An 18109-nucleotide genomic window follows, 5' to 3' on the forward strand; every position below is an offset into this window, starting at 1 on the left:
CTGCATTATTCAAGGCAGAGCAAACCAGAGTGAGTAAATCTCACGACCTAGTCTTCCCTTTAAGCAGGAAGCTCCTTGTTCCAATAAATGAATTACATTTGGCAGAGAAGAGAAGATGACAATATCCACCTATTATTTCTTCTTACTTAACCCCTAATTAACATGAAGCTCAGGTGCTGGGAAAGACACAGGAAGGATAAAAAGCAGTCTATGATTAAGCTACCACTAAGTCACTGCATCATAAATGGTCAATTCTTTAAAATCATTTATGATGCTTTAGTTGAGAACAGGCCTTTTGCTGGTCTTTGGCTCCTTGATGTCATGTAGAGCAACTGGCTGCTGTACATTTAAATCAGAGTCAATGCTAGCAGGCGCTGTCTCCTCTTCATGTGTTTCTGGCTGGTGAAGTAGCTCAGAGACAGTGCAGTGTTCTTCCTCATGACTCTCTGAAGGACAGGTGGGGTCAGAGAGGTTATCTTTGGTACCCCCGTGTTCTCCAGATGCTGGGATTTCCTGATGGTTTTCCACTTCTCCAGGCCCTGAAAGCTCATGAGCACATATACTTGGCCTGGTCTCCAGCTGCCCAGAGGTCCCACAGGGCTGAGTCAAAACCTTAGCTGGCTCAGCACTGGCCCCAGACACTTGAGAAGACTCCAAAGTTTTGTCAGCCTCACTGAATTTAAGGTCCTGATCACTGCTGATAACCAAAACTGGAGAGGAGGATTCTGCAGGCATTTGTTCAGGGTCCCATTTGTTCTGTTTCGGCCACGGGAATGAAAGATCCAGCTTCTTTCCAAACCTTAGTTTTGAATCACTTGCCACTGCACTACTCCCTTTCCCCTCATTACCTCCCTCAAATAGAGTTGACAACTTCTTAAAACTGGACATTAAACCAGTCTCTGCTGCCCTATTGCCAAAGGAGGAAGGCGAGGAAAAGAAAGAGCTCAGTGGTTTCCGATAGTCAGTAGCAGAGGATGGGAAATGGAGTTTTGGCCAATTGATCATGTTTGGGATTTCAAAATGAGGACTTGGCTGCTCCGTTTCCTTGGGGACTGCAGGTGGACCTTTCTGGGCATCAAGTATCCCATAGTTTTCTTTGGCACAAAGCACAGGTTCCTCCATCGGACAGTGAGAAAGGTACCCTTGGGTTTCCAGTGTGGCACTCTGGCCAACACTTGCCTCACTGAACACTGTAGTATTGGTTTCTAGTGAATTGGTTGCCTGTAGCTCTAAGAAGTCTTGGTTTGTGGAGGCAGATTGCATATCTGGCTCTGGCTCAAGAGGAAGAGGTAGGTGAATTGGAGGAGGAAGCTCTTTGGCAATCCAGGTAGGTTCTGGATGCAACTGTGCTGGCAATGAAATATGCTCTGCTTCCAATGATGCCTCTGTGTCTGTACCCTGCAACATCCCCATGTCTCCTTCATCACTCAGAGACAAGACTCCTTGCCCAGTATTGTCCCCTGAGACAGAAGATGCAGTCTCAATTGTTTCAGAACGTTGGGGTTCTGGAATATTGTCAGGAATATTATTGTTTTCCATTTCAGTTGTTAGGTTAGGATCATCCGTCAAGGTCTCCGAGTCTGACTTTGCACTAACCACAGTCATTCTACAGTCACTGACTATAGCTTCTGAATTGAGTGCTCCAAAGGTAGCTTCTTTCCACAAATTTTCGGGAGGTACTGATTCTCCAGTATGTCTGGAACCACCATTTTGAAGCAATGCAGTAGCTGGAATAGATGATTCTTGTTTGTATGTCTCTGGTTTGGGACTTTTAAAAAGTCCAAATAACTCACCTTTGAGAGGCTGAGATGATGCACCAGAAGAAAAAGAGAAAAAGGAGTTTTTCTTTGGAGGTTTAGGAGAAGAGAAAAGCTCAGAGAAAGTTTTAGGAGGTTCAATTAAGGACCCAGAGAAAGACTTCACTTTGGTCACAAACCCTGAAAGCATTTCTACTGAAGATTCCAACATTGATTTGTCTTCCACTTTATCTGCATCTTGACTCTGGAGGTGCCCTGTACATCCTGGCTCCACAGAGGAAGAAGCTGGCTCCAGGATCTGTGTTAAGACCTCATCAGGGGCCTTTTCTAAGGGCAAGTTCAGTGGGTCACTAGTAAATCTTTCACTTTGGTGGTATGTAGTACATGTGTCAAAATGGTTGAGCTTTACAACCAAATGGCTATCATGTGAAAAAGAGCTGGCTGGTGAGTCACTCAGAAAGGCTTCCTGTATGAAAGCCTCTTCTTCATGGGGAGATACCTCAAGGGTCTCTGGACCAATGAGCAGTGTTTCAGACTGTGCCTGAAATTGTGGTGAATGAGGAACAATGTCTTTTTGTGACTGACTTACCTGGAAATCTTTTAAAGATGTCCCTGGTCCATTACTGGAACCTAGTTTTCCTGGATAGTTGTTTTCTACATTGAACTCATCTGCAAGGGAGGTAACCTTAGTGGCGTTGCTAATGGAAACACAAGGAGCCATTTGCTGTTCATGAACTACCTCTGGGACTATGTTACCTCTAATGTCATTAGAATCTTCTCTAGTCATTGTATTACTCATGTCTACAAAAACACTTGGCTTCTTACAGGGCTGGGAAGTCACTGGAGCAACAGCTGAAAGGCTGTGTTTTTCCCCAGGAGTCTGCTGCTTTTCATCCAAAAAGGACAAGTTGAAGAAACTGAAAGAGCTATTAAGAGAGGTATTCTTCTTGCTGCCTGAGTTAGCAGTGGAAAAAAAGGAAGGAAGTGTGAATAGCCCTTCTCCTTGAGATGTGGTTCTTGGTAGAGTAGTAAAGGCTCTGTTCTCAGATTTTTCAGATCCAGTCAGGAAAGAAAATATACTCTTTCTGGTTGGTAATTCTGGTTGGGATGGAGATGTTGTGGCAGTTGAAAAACTCTGGTCTTTGTCAGAAAAATGATCTTGTTCATTTGAATTTCTTCTGCTCAGAATATCTAATGATATTTTATCACTTCTTGGAACTTCTGTCACTGTAGACATACCACTAGTCTCTACTGAAGAATCTCTGGAGGATTCTTTGAGACAACCTGTTGAGAAAGATGAATTTGGTGACTGGTAGAGTTGGTGGTCTCTGGAGGGTGCCTCTTCGTCAGTCAAATGATCACCCTGGATCTCCCTAATTGATGGTTCCTTTAGCTCACTGTCATCAATAGTAGTCTGCTTGTTCAGATTTCTAACTCGAACCTTCCCTTTAGAGGAAACTGGTGCAGCAGGAAAGTTCCCAACATCCTGTTTAGTTAGCTGTGCAGGATTAGGACTTGACTTGACCTCATCCTTATTAGTCACTGAAGAAACAGACATATTTTCAATTGTCTGTTTAGGAGATACATTGGTTTTAAAGAAATCCCCAAGGGAACCAAAAACACTTGAAACACCAGGAGACTCATTCTTTTCCTGAGATGATATCTTTCTATTTTTATCACCATTCTTTTCTAAATTTGGTGATCCTTCTTTATTCACCTGGGTTTTAAAGAAGTTCAAAAATCGAGATTCCTGTTTCTCGTTTGCTACTGCACTTACTGAAGAGTCTTCTCCCCGACCAAAGAGTTTCAGTGCACTTTTAAATAATGTTCTCTCAGACTCTTTGGAAGACTGGTCCTGAGGAGGCTCACAATTCTTGCATTCATCCCTACTAAACTGTGATACAAGAGGAATTGAAACAGAATCAGCTGTAATCATCTTGTCGTCTTCTATATCTGATTGAGCCTGAGAAGTTGTTTGGTTTACCTGGAAAACAGATTTTAACAAATTTTGTTTTTTCACATGAACGCTTTTATTTAAAGGGAATTCTTTCTTCATATTTTTAGTAAATTCTGGTCGCTGAACATTGGATACCATTTGTCTCTCTGAATCCTTCTTGAGAAGACTTTCTTCCTCATTTTGGGAGTTACTCTCTAGTTTCTTACTCAAGATTAATGACTGAAGACCATCATTTGTGATCTCTGCTAAGTTTGATTGCTGATCTACTTTCTGCATGGCTGAAGACTCTAAGGATTCATTCTTATCAAAATTCAAAGTACTTCCAGTTGAAGCACCCAAAGCAGAAAATGACGAAGTCACTTTGTTCAATGATGACATCTCTTCTGTTTGCTGTGGGATGTTAGTCTTATTTTCAGGATGAACCAAAGAGGCAGCTTCTTCAGAAGAAGACTGGATCCACTGGAAACTGGAAAGGTTAACTGATGAATCCTTCGCTAGAGTCTGATTCTTATCTCCCTTTATAATTTGATTTTTATTTAAGACATGATTACCAATCGTTCGGGGCTGATTTCTGAGATCCAATGTACACTCAGAGTCTTCAGAACCACCCAGCCTTTCTTTAAAAGATGCAAAATCTCCCTTTGACTTTTGAGGAGTATAGCCTGAAAAATCTAATGGTTGATCCCTTTGGCCATAACTTGACTTTTCAAGTACTTGTGAAAACATTCCTAAATTTAGATACATTGGTCCCTCACTTCTTGGCAAAACTACAGATAAATCAAGAGGGTCATCAATTGGTTCCTCTTCAACATACCATAGTAATTCATCTTCCCTGTCAAGTACTTTAAAACTGTAAGCAGGAATAGTGCTATCATCTAATGTAATACTTGATAGATCATTTGTCTGTAAGTCACAATTCAAATACTCTTCATAAGAACAATCAGGTATAAATAAATATGCATACTGCCCAGTAGAATCAGTAAGGAAAGAATAGATATATTGACCATCGTGGAACATAAAATATCCATAATCTCCATCCTCCGATGGCCACCACACTCCATTTTCAAGACATGACAACCATTCCTGGTATTCATAACAAACACTTGAATAAACAAAGTTTTCATCCATTCTTAATGAGTCTAGATCAACTACGGGGCATGTACTCTTCTCATAACCTGAAGAACAACTTAAGTCAATGGGCAATTCTTCTAGTGCCTTCTTAGTCTCATTAATTGGAAGATAACCAGAATTTCCATATAATGAGTTAGCTGCCCACATATCACCTCTCAATAAGTAATCTTCATTAAATGCTAACTGGTTGAATGATTCATGTGGTAAGTCACACCAAAGGACACTGTTTAGATTTGTTCTCCACTCCAAGATATTTGCATTTTGATCTTTTTGGCAAAAATTTATTGCTGGATTTTCTGAGTCAGGCCACAAGAAAACATCGGCTGATGGAAATATATTTTGATTCAACATATAATAAACTGGCTGAAGTTTTCTGGAATTTTTAGAGAAATCTTTTATATCAGAATCCCATTCATAAGAGAAAGGATTGTTCATCTCTTCAAAAGCCTGATAGTGGTTTGATTGACTAAGAATGTTAGTATTTAGCATAGGTGAATTTAACTTGTTAGAATTTTCACGTAGTTTTGCCTCAAGAGCATGGTGTGGTGTCTGCCTCTTAGCCAAAGATTTCTCTAATAGGTCCTGCTGAGCAGTTGGAGTGCAGTGAAGTACACTGTTCTCAGAAGAGGGGAAATTCTTTTCACTTCGTTGGTTTTTCCATGTAGGAGGGCAATAATGGCTATCAACCCAAGCATCAGATAATGGTATGTTTTCTTTAGGTAAAGATAAGCAGCTTTTTATGAAGCCAGAAGTTTCCTGTTTTTCATGGTTCCTCTGGTTCTCAAAAGTCACACATGAAGTAACAGGGATCTCATCCAAGGATAAATGTTTTTTTCCATTCAAACCCTTTAGGTCACCTAAAGACATGGACTTTGTTTCATCTGGCTTACAATCAGTCATACTGCTATTTGATATCAAGTTAAATATTCCAGAGAATAAGCTCAGTGTATTATTCCTGTGAGGAGAGTCATCTTTCTTCACATTTAATTCTTGTTGATTAGACAAGTTTTCAAGAGAAGAAAACCTGTTAAACAGGCCAGAAAGGAGGCCTCCTTGGGTTCTTTTCTTGGAAGCTTTATCTACAAGTTTGTCATCACTCATTTCATCAACCAAGGTGGGTTTCGAAATGGTAGAAGTAAACGCTAATGAAGAGTCTGGTACTGTTGAGGATGTCACTTGTGTAAAATTCTTACTTTCTCCTAAAGAATCTGAAGGTATATGCTCTTTGGACACAACTCCAGGAATGTTTAAGGTATCTCTTTCACAGTTCTCTATTGCTGTGTGGTCACTTGAGTGTAATTCCTCTATACTCCCAAATTTCCCAAGATCATTAATAATATTTGGAGCCGAATAAGACTTTATTTTATTAAGTGTGACATCTTCAGGAGTACTTATTTGGTCACTCTTATTAGACGTCTTTATATCACCACATTTCCCTAGATTACTATGAATATTTGGAACTGAACTAGATTTTATTGAACTAAGTTTGGCATTTGCATGGCAATTTCTTTGGATCTCTTCATCAGTGGTTACTGCTGAGCCATGAAAACTCTGGTCATTGACAGTTTTATGGCTGTCAGTGAAAGAAAATTTAAACAAAGGGAGCATGCTTCCTTTCTCTCTTACATCCTGCTGCTTTTCAGAATGACTAAGAACTTTGAAAATTGGAATATCTAATTTTCCACTAAAGGAAAAGGAATGCCCACCTTTCTTAGGGCCCCTTTCCCATCCATCTTCCTCCAACTGGTGAATTTTCATAGAGTCTGACAAAGTTTCCTTTGAATAGGTCTCAGGGGAAGTGAGCAAAAACTGGCTAAAGGATTTTCTGAGTGGCTCAAGGAAATCATCATCACCAGTAATTTTGTCCCCCTCTAATGGCTTTGAAGATGGCTCTTTATTTGCAGTTCTGCTGTCAGCTTCACAATGATGTCCTAAAGTATCTTTGGCACATATTTTTCGTTGATCTGGTAACAGAGACAGATCTGTACAGGGTTCTCTTTCCAACGGACTCGCAACATCATCTTTCTCATTTGCAGAATGAGCTAAGTTAGAACGTTCAATGGCTGCTTGGGAAGACAACAAATCCTCACTTAGGGGCATTTGGTAGTGAGGAGTTTCTCTATCACTCCTATCCAAAGTGACAATGTTACTGTCATTGCCAAGGGTATCTTCCCTTTGATTTGACTCCGAACCACACGCAACAAAGTTTTCCTTTCTCGTTGGCTTGCTCCGGTCATCATCTTTTTTGGTTTCATCCTTTTCCAAAAAGATTTTTAATGGATTTAGCATGCTGCAAACAGACTTTATAACTGAACTCTGACTCTGTGAAGCAGAGTCCCTTCCAATAGTTTCTGTTGGATCCTGAAAGTTTAAACTTCCAGTTTTACTGTCCATGTGCTCATTTTCAGAGGTTTTGTCATGTTTGCCAACGTCCTTATTGTCAACTGTTTGAGAAGATAATGGAGATGGAGATTGTACGGAAAGACCCTTCTCTGATACTGACTTGGCTCTGGGTCTAGATGGCGAATTAATCGCCTCTGTCTGATTAAGAGTTTCTGTTTTCTCTGGAACTAAATAAACCAGCTTTTCCACAGAGGTTGTTAGATGCTTTGTGCCTGAACCCACCTTTTCTGTGAGTGAACTGAATAAAGAACCAACAGCACATTTTACTCCATTCAGCTCAGGGAAAGAGATGGCTTTGTCCTTGTCATTCTTGGCAATGTTTAAAGATGGTACTTGATCCCCTGGCATTTTCTGTTCTGCATTATTAACAGTACTATTGTGTTTAAGTGTTTCTTTAGTTTTTGAAAGGGAGCCAAATCTATTAATCTCCTCTTCCTTCTCTGCTAAATATTCTGACACTGTTTCTACCAAACACTGAAGCTCATCCATTGTATCAATATAGTCCTCCTTGGGTTCCTCAATAGAGGAAGGGGTCATCTTTTCCATGGGGCACCCAGACAGATTTCCAAGTGTGTCTGTAGCACAATTCATCCTTTGTGATGCGAATGCAGGATTTGCTCTATAATATTCTTCTGGAAAACCTCCAATATGATGGACATTGGATGGATGACATGTTGGTGACAGTAAATCTTCCTGCTTATCAGAAACGGGGGAACCCAGAAGTTCATCAGAAGTACTGCTGGCAGAATCTTCAAGAATACCTAATGGAGTGAAATTAGTGACATGCTGGTTTAAGCCAGATGCCTTTTCACAGTCCTTAGAACAACCAGGAAGATCATAATCATGACTTTCCAAGTTAGTGGTCCACATGCCACTCTTAACCACAAATCCATTTTTGTAGGGACGCAAAACTGGGTAATTTTGTTCCTTCTTCTCAACGTGGCAAAGGTTACAATTTTCAGTGTTAGGATATGTACTTTTCAAGTTAGTCTTAGTTCCTGATTTATCATCATATTGGCTTTTTTCACTGCCTTCAAAATGACTATATAAGGGTGTCTTTTTCCTTCTCCTATCTATTGTATCATATTTCTGAGGATATCTAGAGAAAGTAGATGTTTCAAACTTAAGGTCATAATTAAAGGCAGTAGAGAATTCTGTCTCTTGGCTTTGAGATGGTATCTTTTTCCAATTCTTACACTTTGGTTGTATTTGTTGGCTGTAATATTTATCAGTTTTTGAAAGAGTTCTCACTTCTTTTACCCCTTCGTCCTTTAAGTTTATGTTACTGTTTTCTAGAGCTTCTTGTGACATCTTCCCCTCTATCTCCTCATATATACCTTCTTGCTCTTCACAGTCAACATCAGAGAAATATGAAATAATCCTAATTTTGTCATTTTGAACCTGTAAGCCTTGTCTGATGTAAAGAGATAAAAATGGAAGAATAGTAAGGCAAGAAAAAAAGGAAAAACAGGGAAAAGGAAGAAAAATTATAAGATTTAGTACATATTCAATGAGAAAACTAAAATTAATAAAATTATCAATTTGATAAAACCATTCAGACTGAAAAGACAAGATAAGGAAATCCACATGTTCTTAAATCAGTATTATAGCAATGTAGTCAAAAAGTTTTTCCACATTAGAAAAAGAATACCTATAACAACTTTAAAATACTTCACTTGCTACCATTAACTATTTAGGATCCTTTTGTTTTCTAAGAAAGAAAGAAACAAACAAAATGAACATATTCCATCAATATTTAGAATATATTTACAATGCCAAAGTTTAGAACTGTTAAATAATCCATAAAAATATATCAAGGGATTTCAAGAAATCTAAATTTGTTGATGAATTTGGATCTGAAAAGCCGCCAAGCTGTTAACTTGCTGAAGGTTGTATTTTAGGCAGTACAGCCAAGAATACAGTCAAACATACTACTTTTAAAAAAATATATATGTATAAAAGATAATAAAAATAATCTTTGACTACCATAAGTCAAACCCTGTTATAGTACCACAAAGAGAAAATTATTTAAAGCATCATAATTTGTCGTTTGTGAAATCTAAAGGCTATATGTTTTGAGGATCACAGTGAAATGAAAACCTTTCTCTATACTGATTACAGAATCAGAAGCTACACGCCCAACTTAAGTCAGTGAATACAGAAGACAGCCAACCTTACTTTCACTGAAGTTAGAGACTGCCTATTTCCTGGGTACTGAGGTGGGGGTGGAGAGAAGGCCTGCAGACTCGGAGCTTGTCAGCTCAATGTGTTCTTTTATAGATCTAACAGCCATTAGCATTTATTTAGGAAACAGAAACAACATCAAAGTGGTCACTTAGTCACTAAAAATCGTCAAGAGTGAGAAACAGAATACTAACACAATCTCAGGTATCATCCCAGAGACCCTTAATTACAAAAAGAAAGGTAACTTTACATTGCAGAAATCTAGTATGTATACCAGATTAACCAAGAGATCAAACTAAACGTCAACAATAATGAGACAAGGTAAAATGTGACTGCTGAGGCATTGTGAAGGAAACATCTATGCAGTGTTTTTTGCCAAAAATGTTTAACCTGATTCTAAACATGAAAAAACAATCAGATCAAACCAAATTAAGAGGCATTCTCAAAACTGGTTGGGACTCTTCAAAAAATGTTAGTGCCTCAAAAGACAAAAAGAAAAAAAAAAAAGTATGGGAATTTTGTTAGGTTATAGGAGACTACAGAAACAGGGAAATTACATGTAATGTACCATAATCCTTAATTGGATCCTGCATCAAAAAGGAAAAAATATATATAAAGAACATTATTGGGACAACTGGAAAATTTTAAATATGGTCTATATGTTAAATAATATCATTGTATTGTCAAATTTCTTGAGTGTGATCATAATATTAAGGTTATGTAAGAGAAAGTCCTCTTTCTTAGGAGTTACATGCTGAAGTACCTCCTGGTAAAGTAACATGGTATCTGCAACTTACTTTCAAATGGTTCAGAAAAAAAAAATGTATGTGTGGGACTTCCCTGGAGGTCCAGTGGTTAGGACTCTGTGCTTTCACTGCTGAGGGCCCAGGTTCAAGCCCTGGTTGGGGAACTAAGATCCCACAAGCTATGTGATGCAGCCAAAAAAAGAAAATGTGTGTGTATATAAACATATATTAGAGAAAATGAGATAAAGTAAATGTAACAGAATGTTAATACAACTGGTAAATCTAGGCAACATGAATATGTGTGTTCATTGTACTGTTTCTCTAAATTTTAAGTCTGATTTTTTTTAAAGTTGGGTGAAGAGTAGGGAGCATATATGTATGTATTTGCTTTTATACTCATAAATATATGATGATGGTCTACGGAAGGGTAATAAGAAACAAGGGTGGTAAGAGAACTAGGAGACAGGAAGGTGATGCAGTAGAGGAGGACAACAGGTGTGGGTGGAAAATTCTTTGCTGTATAGTACGTAGCACACCTTAATATATTTTTACATGTAAATGTTTTATGTATTTAAGAAATTAATAAAAAGGTTTTCTTTTTTTAAGTCCAGCAAAAGTACTGAATCTGCTATAGTGAGATCATATTGGTTTTCTTCTGAAGTTCCCAGGGAAATATTTAGGTAGGAAGAATTATCCAAGCATGTAACATCTGTGATTTCCTTTTTTTAATCTTGGTGAAAGGTGTATCAAAATCACTGGCTGGGCAGAGAGATGAGCAGGTTTTTTTCAGCCATCCACCCCAAGTGGGCCTGCCCTCACCTGATTATCATAAAGAAAGTTCTAACTGATGGATATGCATAAATGTGAACATATGGAAGAGGAAAAAAAAAGACAGAATCTACATAAAATGGCTGCAGGTTGATCCACCATACTGCTGTCTTTCCTCTGTCACCTCAGGTTAAGGTACCCAAATCCTTGATGTCAGTTGCATCCTGGGACCTGCACACTAGGAAGAGAAAGTGCTTTGTTCCCAATACCCACCTGAGGGCCCGCCGCTCTGGATAATCGAGGTCATAACTTTGCACAGAGTCATTGCAAGAGTCCCGGGAACTGCCCTGAAGCAGCAGCTGCTGTGGCAATCGCGCAGGCACAGGGAATTGGTGCACAGAAGCATTGGGCTGGGAAGTCGTATGGTAAAGAGGTGGGATGCTATTGCTGGCCTCACTGCGATAGTCACTATCTCGGTCATCAACGGCACTATCAGGATCTTCAAAAGCTGTGGAATAAGCACAGTCAGTCAAAGCACCCCAGCTTTACTTAGTTCTTCAGAATTTTTTTCTGCTTCTAACTGTTGTAGCCACAAGCCTGGACCTTGAGAACAAGAGCAAGCTGAGCTGCACATGAGCCCAGTGACCTCAAGTCATGCAAAAAACTGTCTCAATATCCACAAGTCTCTCTCCTTATCGAATGAGATAAGACATTTGGTTTAATTTTAGTGCTGATTCTTAGAGGAGTTCCAAGTTGCATTTTCCCAATGCAGAATTCTCTGGAATTCTGCTTCTCTAAGCTATCATAACCCTAGTAAAAATCTGCTTTTAAATGCCTTAAATAGATTCTGCCCCTGTACTATTACCAAAATGGGGCAAAAGGGGGAGAAACAGTTTTTCCATCTCTTAGAAAAGAGAAATTTTTGTTTAAAGTTAGCATGGTGTTTTCAGACTCTAAAAACACATGGTTGAATCAAATAAGCAGGTCCACCATCGGAAGCTGGTCCAAGAAATCAGGAAGGTCAAAGCCAAGACTTAGAAGTCAAGTTAAAAGTTCTAGATGCAGCTGAGAACAGCAGCAGTCTTACTGTCTTGCTGCAACATTGGGTTTTTCTAATAATTTCTGTCGAGCACCCACACCCTGGGCTCAGAATTCCCATCCCAAGCCTGGGCTGAAGAAGAGGAAAACATGTGCACTGTCAATGGGGTCTTACTGACAATGCAGCCTAGTTTATCTAACAGCAGTGACTATAATTTCATAGAATTATTTCTGCTTTTCAGGCCAGCACCCGACTAGCTACAGTTTTTTCTGATGTTAGCTAAAATGACCACAGTTACAAATCCTGCTCCAAGCAAAAGTAAAAATATGCAATACTGTGCTTGGAAAAGGAGTTCAACCTAATAGTGTGTTGTAGTTTATTTTATATAGAAGCCATTTCTGATACCATATCCATATGTGTATAATTAATAAGGTCCCATATGTTCTTTCTTGCCAAGTTTCTATTAGGCTCACAATAAGGAAAAGGAACATTCACCATCCAAAATGGAGATACTTTTAGCAGATGATGGACTCCTCATATTAGGAATTTTTTTAAAATCTTGGTAGCAGTGTGGACAGTGGAAGCCTCCTAATGACCATAAATTAGGCTTTTACAAGTAGGAGATAAGAACATATATTGACACAGTGGAAACAGAAAAGAGTTAATGAACTAGAGAAAAAAATCCAGACAGAAATAATACAACCTGGGGACAAACGGAAGGTAATAGGGAAATGACCCCTTGGCTTCTACATCAGACAACTTGGTAGATAAGCCCACTAAAAGAGACAGGGAACACACAACATGTGGGTTCCAGACAACACTTGGGGTTACAGCTGGGAGTAGCGGTAAGAAGATCTTACAAGCTTTTCCCACTTGAGTTTAAGGCAACATGTGAACATGAGAAAAGAAGAGAATGATCAGAACTCCAGGGGAAAAAATCAGTATGAGAAAGAGGCTAAGCTTCAAATGGTCAGGAACAATACCAATCAAACATAGGGGATGCAAAGCATTCTAATTACAAAGCACTCTGATCACACATTAGGAAAGAGAGACTTTGGAGGTACTGATTTTAGACCTTGATGCATTTGCTGTTCTGAAGACTAGAAAGGATCAAGGGACAAAAACCAGTATGCCATTCAGACTTAATTCTTTCTGAACTCATGGAAGGAGTAAGTGTGAAGAAGTCAGCGCTGGATTATTCATGCATACAGATGAGGGGGCAGAGGCAACAAAAGAGACAAAGCCAAAAGTCTGTTTAAACTCTGGTAGGAGAATATGCTATTAGTTTATAATCTAGAGAACCAAGATTTAGTCTCCAAAGAAGCAGCAGTGATAGACAATCCTATTGCTTATGAGTCCAGAAGAGGGTAGCTCAGCCAGAGGTAGGAGCCCAGGATCCAGAGCCAGAAACTACCTGGATAGACCCTTAGTTTCTCACTGCATCTGACCTACTACTCCTTAATAATGCTCTGCTTTATTCTGTTAAGCTAAGGGGAGGAATATTCCAAAAATTCCTAAAGGCTGACACATTTCCACACTGAAGGAATAAAGGGCAAATACTAAGAAATAAAGTGTCAGGACTGGTGGTGCAGTGGTTGAGAATACGCCTGCTAATGCAGCAGACATGGGTTTGAGCTCTGGTCCGGGAAGATCCCACATGCCTCGGAGCAACTAAGCCCATGCACCACAACTACTGAGCCTGCGGTCTAGAGCCTGCAAGCCACAACTACTGAGCCTGTGTGCCACAACTGCTGAAGCCCGCACATCTAGAGCCCGTGCTCCACAACAAGAGAAGCCACCGCAATGAGGGGCCTGCGCACTGCAGCGAAGAGGCCCCCGCTTGCTGCAACTAGAGAAAGCCCACGTGCAGCAATGAAGACCCAACGCAGCCAAAAATAAATAAATAAAAATAAATAAATTTATTAAAAAAAAAAGAAACAAAGTGCCTGTGGAAAGAAGAGGCCAGCAGTAGAAGAAAAGAGAGTATGAAAAGTAGGAGGGGACAGGAAAAAGGAAATACGAGGAAGTGAGGTGAGACAAAGGACAGGAGCAGAAAAAGGGTAGGTCAAGGGCAACAGCCAGCTTTTCTCCCCCTATACCATCCCTAGTTTCCTCATAAAGTAAATCTCCTAGCACCACCAAAGCTGATTAGAAACTAAAGAGGCAAATTAAGGAAAAGCCTTGAATGAAAGAATTGTACTTTCAGTGTAGCAGCGAGAGTCTGTTACTGGCTCTACACTCTACCCCACAGTAGTATTTCACCTAGAACAGAAAACTTCTGGCTTAACTGAGAAAGAGAGACTGAGTACAGGTTTGGTTACTCAGCTTAAGGTGGACTTGTGAGCTAGTTTGAGGGCAAAATTTGAAAAGTCCCTTGAAATTAAAAGGCTGGGAAAATTTACTCATTCAAATATTTATTGAGTACCTAGCAGTGAAGGCTAAACAACACAGAAGACTCAGCGTATAGAGTCAGTCTAATAGCAGAGAGAAAATATGGATACAAATACAAGGATGTATCTATCATGAGAATAGTACTAACCAAATGCTGTATGAGTTGACGGTCAGGTCATTTCCTGTTAGGGTGAACAGGGAAATCATTATGGAAGATATGACTCTGAAAGACTGGAGGGTTTTCAATAGGTGAAGATGAGGGGCGGGGGAATACCTTCTGGAATCTGGACAAAAGCAGTGGCATGAGTAAAGGCCTGATGGTGGAAAGGCTATATATATTTTGGCAAAACATTTTGTAGCTCATTTAGCAGGTACATGAAAGGACATGGAAGGGAATGAGAGAAAATAAACCTGGAAGAGTAGGATGGGGAAAGTAATTTAATCTGGGGCAAACATGGGCCCCAGGCAGAAAGCAGGCACTCAAACAAAACAGAATGAAATACTGAACAACAAGGCTCTCTAGTATGTGGTGCTCCTGGATTAAGTCCCCATCTTTAAATCCAGAATACAGGGAGAATTTTCAGAGAAGGAAACAGAATTCAAACCTTTTTTTTCTTTTTTCATGGCTTACTTTTTTCTATTTGAAAACCTTAAGTTATCTGAGCTCTCTTAGGCTGCCTTTGAGTAGTTTCCTGGTGCAAATACCCAGGATTCAGATGACAGAAAGTACATGCCCCATGAGAAATTCTAGTGACAGGACAAAATTTGGCCTCTCTTAGTATCTATTGGATATCTAATCATTGAGACTCAATCAACCCACCCACCTCCCCTGTCAGATAGGTAACACAGACAGTAATGTCAGCCTAGGGCTGTGAATCTTGTTGGAAAGAACTAGATGCCCACTCTCTAAGCTCAAAGTTGAACAAAGTTGGGCTTCAGCCTAGCTGGACTGCTCCAAGGAAAGTCAAACCACGTCCTCAGCCTCTTGTTCATGTCACAAAACCAATGACCCCTCCTAGGATGAACCTTCTCCTTCTAGTCACTGCACTCCTTAGCTAAGAGACCAAAGGAGAGAGTTTCCTCCAAAAGGTAGCTGACAGTACTACTTGGCTCTGGGGAAGAAAAATCAGGAGATCCTATCAGGATTATAACTTTGGTTTGAAATGAAATTTCTCTCTCTCTCTCTCTCTCTCTCTCTCTCTCTCTCTCACACACACACACACACACACACACACACACACACACACACACACACACACACACACACACACACACACACACACACACACACACACACACACACACACACACACACACACACACCACACACACACAGAGTCTTCAGGAAACCAGCCTGAAAGGATATAACTTCCCACTGCAGGTAACTGTCTCCTGAGATTCAAGTAGGGGAAGAGGAGGGAATGGAATTATATATGCTTATATGCATGAATATCCAGCTTCATAGTCAGAGGGAGTATGTTAAAGGGTATGATCAAGAAAATTATAAGGTATTCAAATTCTTACGTACTCTGTTGGTCTCCCCAGCCCAAATAGGTCCAGTGACCTAGGAAAACCACAAGTGGTAGCAAAGAAGAAGAGTGATAGAGACAATTTTAGGACAAATTCAAAGAACATTTTCCATCCCACCAATTATTATATACCTTACCTTACTTGAGCCTACCCTACTTGTATTCCATTTATTTTTCATAACATGTAGAGGGCATATGCCTTCTACCAAGCAAAGTACTCTTGCTCTCTGCAATTCACTATATAGAGAATAACAAAAAACTACTGCTTCCGGGGACTTCCCTGGCAGTCCAGTGGTTAAGACTCTGCACTTCCAATGCACGGGGCACGGGTTCGATCCCTGGTTTGGGGAACTAAGATCCCACATGGCGCATAGTGCAGCCAAAAAATTAAAAAATAAATTATAAAAATAAAAACTACTGGGCTTCCCTGGTGGCGCAGTGGTTGGGAGTCCACCTGCCGATGCAGGGGATGCGGGTTCGTGCCCCGGTCCGGGAGGATCCCGCGTGTCGCGGAGCAGCTGGGCCCGTGAGCCGTGGCCGCTGGGCCTGCGCGTCCGGAGCCTGTGCTTCGCAGCGGGAGAGGCCGCAGCGGTGGGAGGGCCGCGTACCGCAAAAGAAAAAAAAAAAGCCAAAGAATGGTATTAATCTCTAGTCTTCTAATATGTAATAAAACACTGTAGCGGGGACTTCCCTGGTGGCGCAGTGGTTAAGAATCCGCCTGCCAATGCAGCGGATACGGGTTCGAGCCCTGGTCCGGGAAGATCCCACATGTCGTGGAGCAACTAAGCCCGTGCGCCACAACTACTGAGCTTGTGCTCTAGAGCCCGCAAGCCACAACTACTGAAGCTTGCGCACCTAGAGCCTGTGCTCTGCAACAAGAGAAGCCACCGCAATGAGAAGCCAGCACACCATAACAAAGAATAGCCCCTGCTCAATGCAACTAGAGAAAGCCCACATGCAGCAAAGAAGACACAATGCAGCCAAAAAAACAAACAAACAAAAAAACCACTGTAGCCTATTGGGCGCACAGAGATAGCCACTTTTTTCTGAATTGCCTATAAGTTTTTAAATAAAATCCATTAAAACACAGAGGCTTTGACAGAAGAAAACTGAAAACAATTCCTACTCATTTTTCAAGATTAAAAAATTCAATATTAATTAAATTTAAATCCTATCCCACAGCTGAACTGAATTTGAGGCAACTAATGTGACAAGGAAATCACTAAAAATGGGCCTTTATCCCAAGAAACAAGGAATACTGTGGCTTCATAGTTAAGAATATGGATACAGAAATCAAAGCTAAGTTCTTCTGGCTCTGCCATGTACTAGCTATAAGATCTTGAAAAGGTTATTATAGATGTTTCCTCATCTGTAATTTGAGAATGATAATAATATGAGTCTCATTGGTTTCTGTAAGGATTACAAGAGAAAATCCATGTAAAGTACTTAGCACAGGTCCCCAGAAAATAGTAAGTAATTTGCATTTCTTGTTGTTTTGTCATGTTGCCAGATTTTTGCTTGCCTTATAGGTTCCTAACAAATAGGTAGCAGGAAGATCAGCACACTCCAACAGTTGTAATGCCAGCTGAAGGATCAACAACGTCTGGGTTAAAAAGTCCTCAGAGTTCTGAGGGTGCAGCTACCTTAATTAAATGTTTGCCCTAAGATGCAAAATTCTGGAAGCACTGAATGATTCCAACACAGGCTGGTTTCACTACCTGAGTTAACTCCCAATCCTGGGGAAATGGGATTACAAATCAGTCACAGGCTGTGTAACTACACAGGGAGAGTTTTCTTCCTATGTACTCACCTTTTTCCTACCACCTATATCTCTTTCTTCTCATGTTAGTTTAGTGTGCAATTTTTAAATTTTTAATAATTTATTTAACTTTCTAACCACGGAGTGGAGGATAAAAATTCTCCTAGGCTATAGTGCAGTTGCCATAGCAACCATTAGAGGGTAATTACCTTGTTTCTTTTTAAAAGAAAACTGAAAAATAATCACATAGAACTCAAAATACACCTATTAAGCTAGATGGCTTCAGGCAAGTGACAATGCTGCGTCTCACTGAAACTCTGGGCCCAAAGAGTGCTCTCTTTGCATTACACAGCCTCATTCTTGAACGCCCAACAGCACTGCATAGCAGTTTCTTGTACATAGTAGGTGTTCAATAAATATCTCTTGTATGAATAAATCAAACGAA

The 18109-nt window shown here is 40.1% G+C and overlaps 1 protein-coding gene across 5 annotated transcripts in view; it reads right to left on the reverse strand.

Annotated features, from left to right (window-relative positions):
* Positions 1-18109, reverse strand: part of UNC13B (unc-13 homolog B) — a 223120-nt gene that overhangs the window by 95882 nt on the left and 109129 nt on the right. For 4 of the 5 annotated variants that reach the window (XM_060154897.1, XM_060154900.1, XM_060154898.1 and 1 more), the window contains one exon: positions 11220-11454. In XM_060154897.1, the coding sequence (XP_060010880.1) occupies positions 11220-11454 (235 nt within the window). Of the gene's footprint in view, positions 1-292; positions 8348-11219; positions 11455-18109 lie in introns of all 5 variants that reach the window. The other variant, XM_060154895.1, reaches the window with a different exon arrangement.

This window comes from Lagenorhynchus albirostris, chromosome 7, assembly GCF_949774975.1.
Source record: "Lagenorhynchus albirostris chromosome 7, mLagAlb1.1, whole genome shotgun sequence".
In the NCBI taxonomy this organism is placed as follows: domain Eukaryota; kingdom Metazoa; phylum Chordata; class Mammalia; order Artiodactyla; family Delphinidae; genus Lagenorhynchus; species Lagenorhynchus albirostris.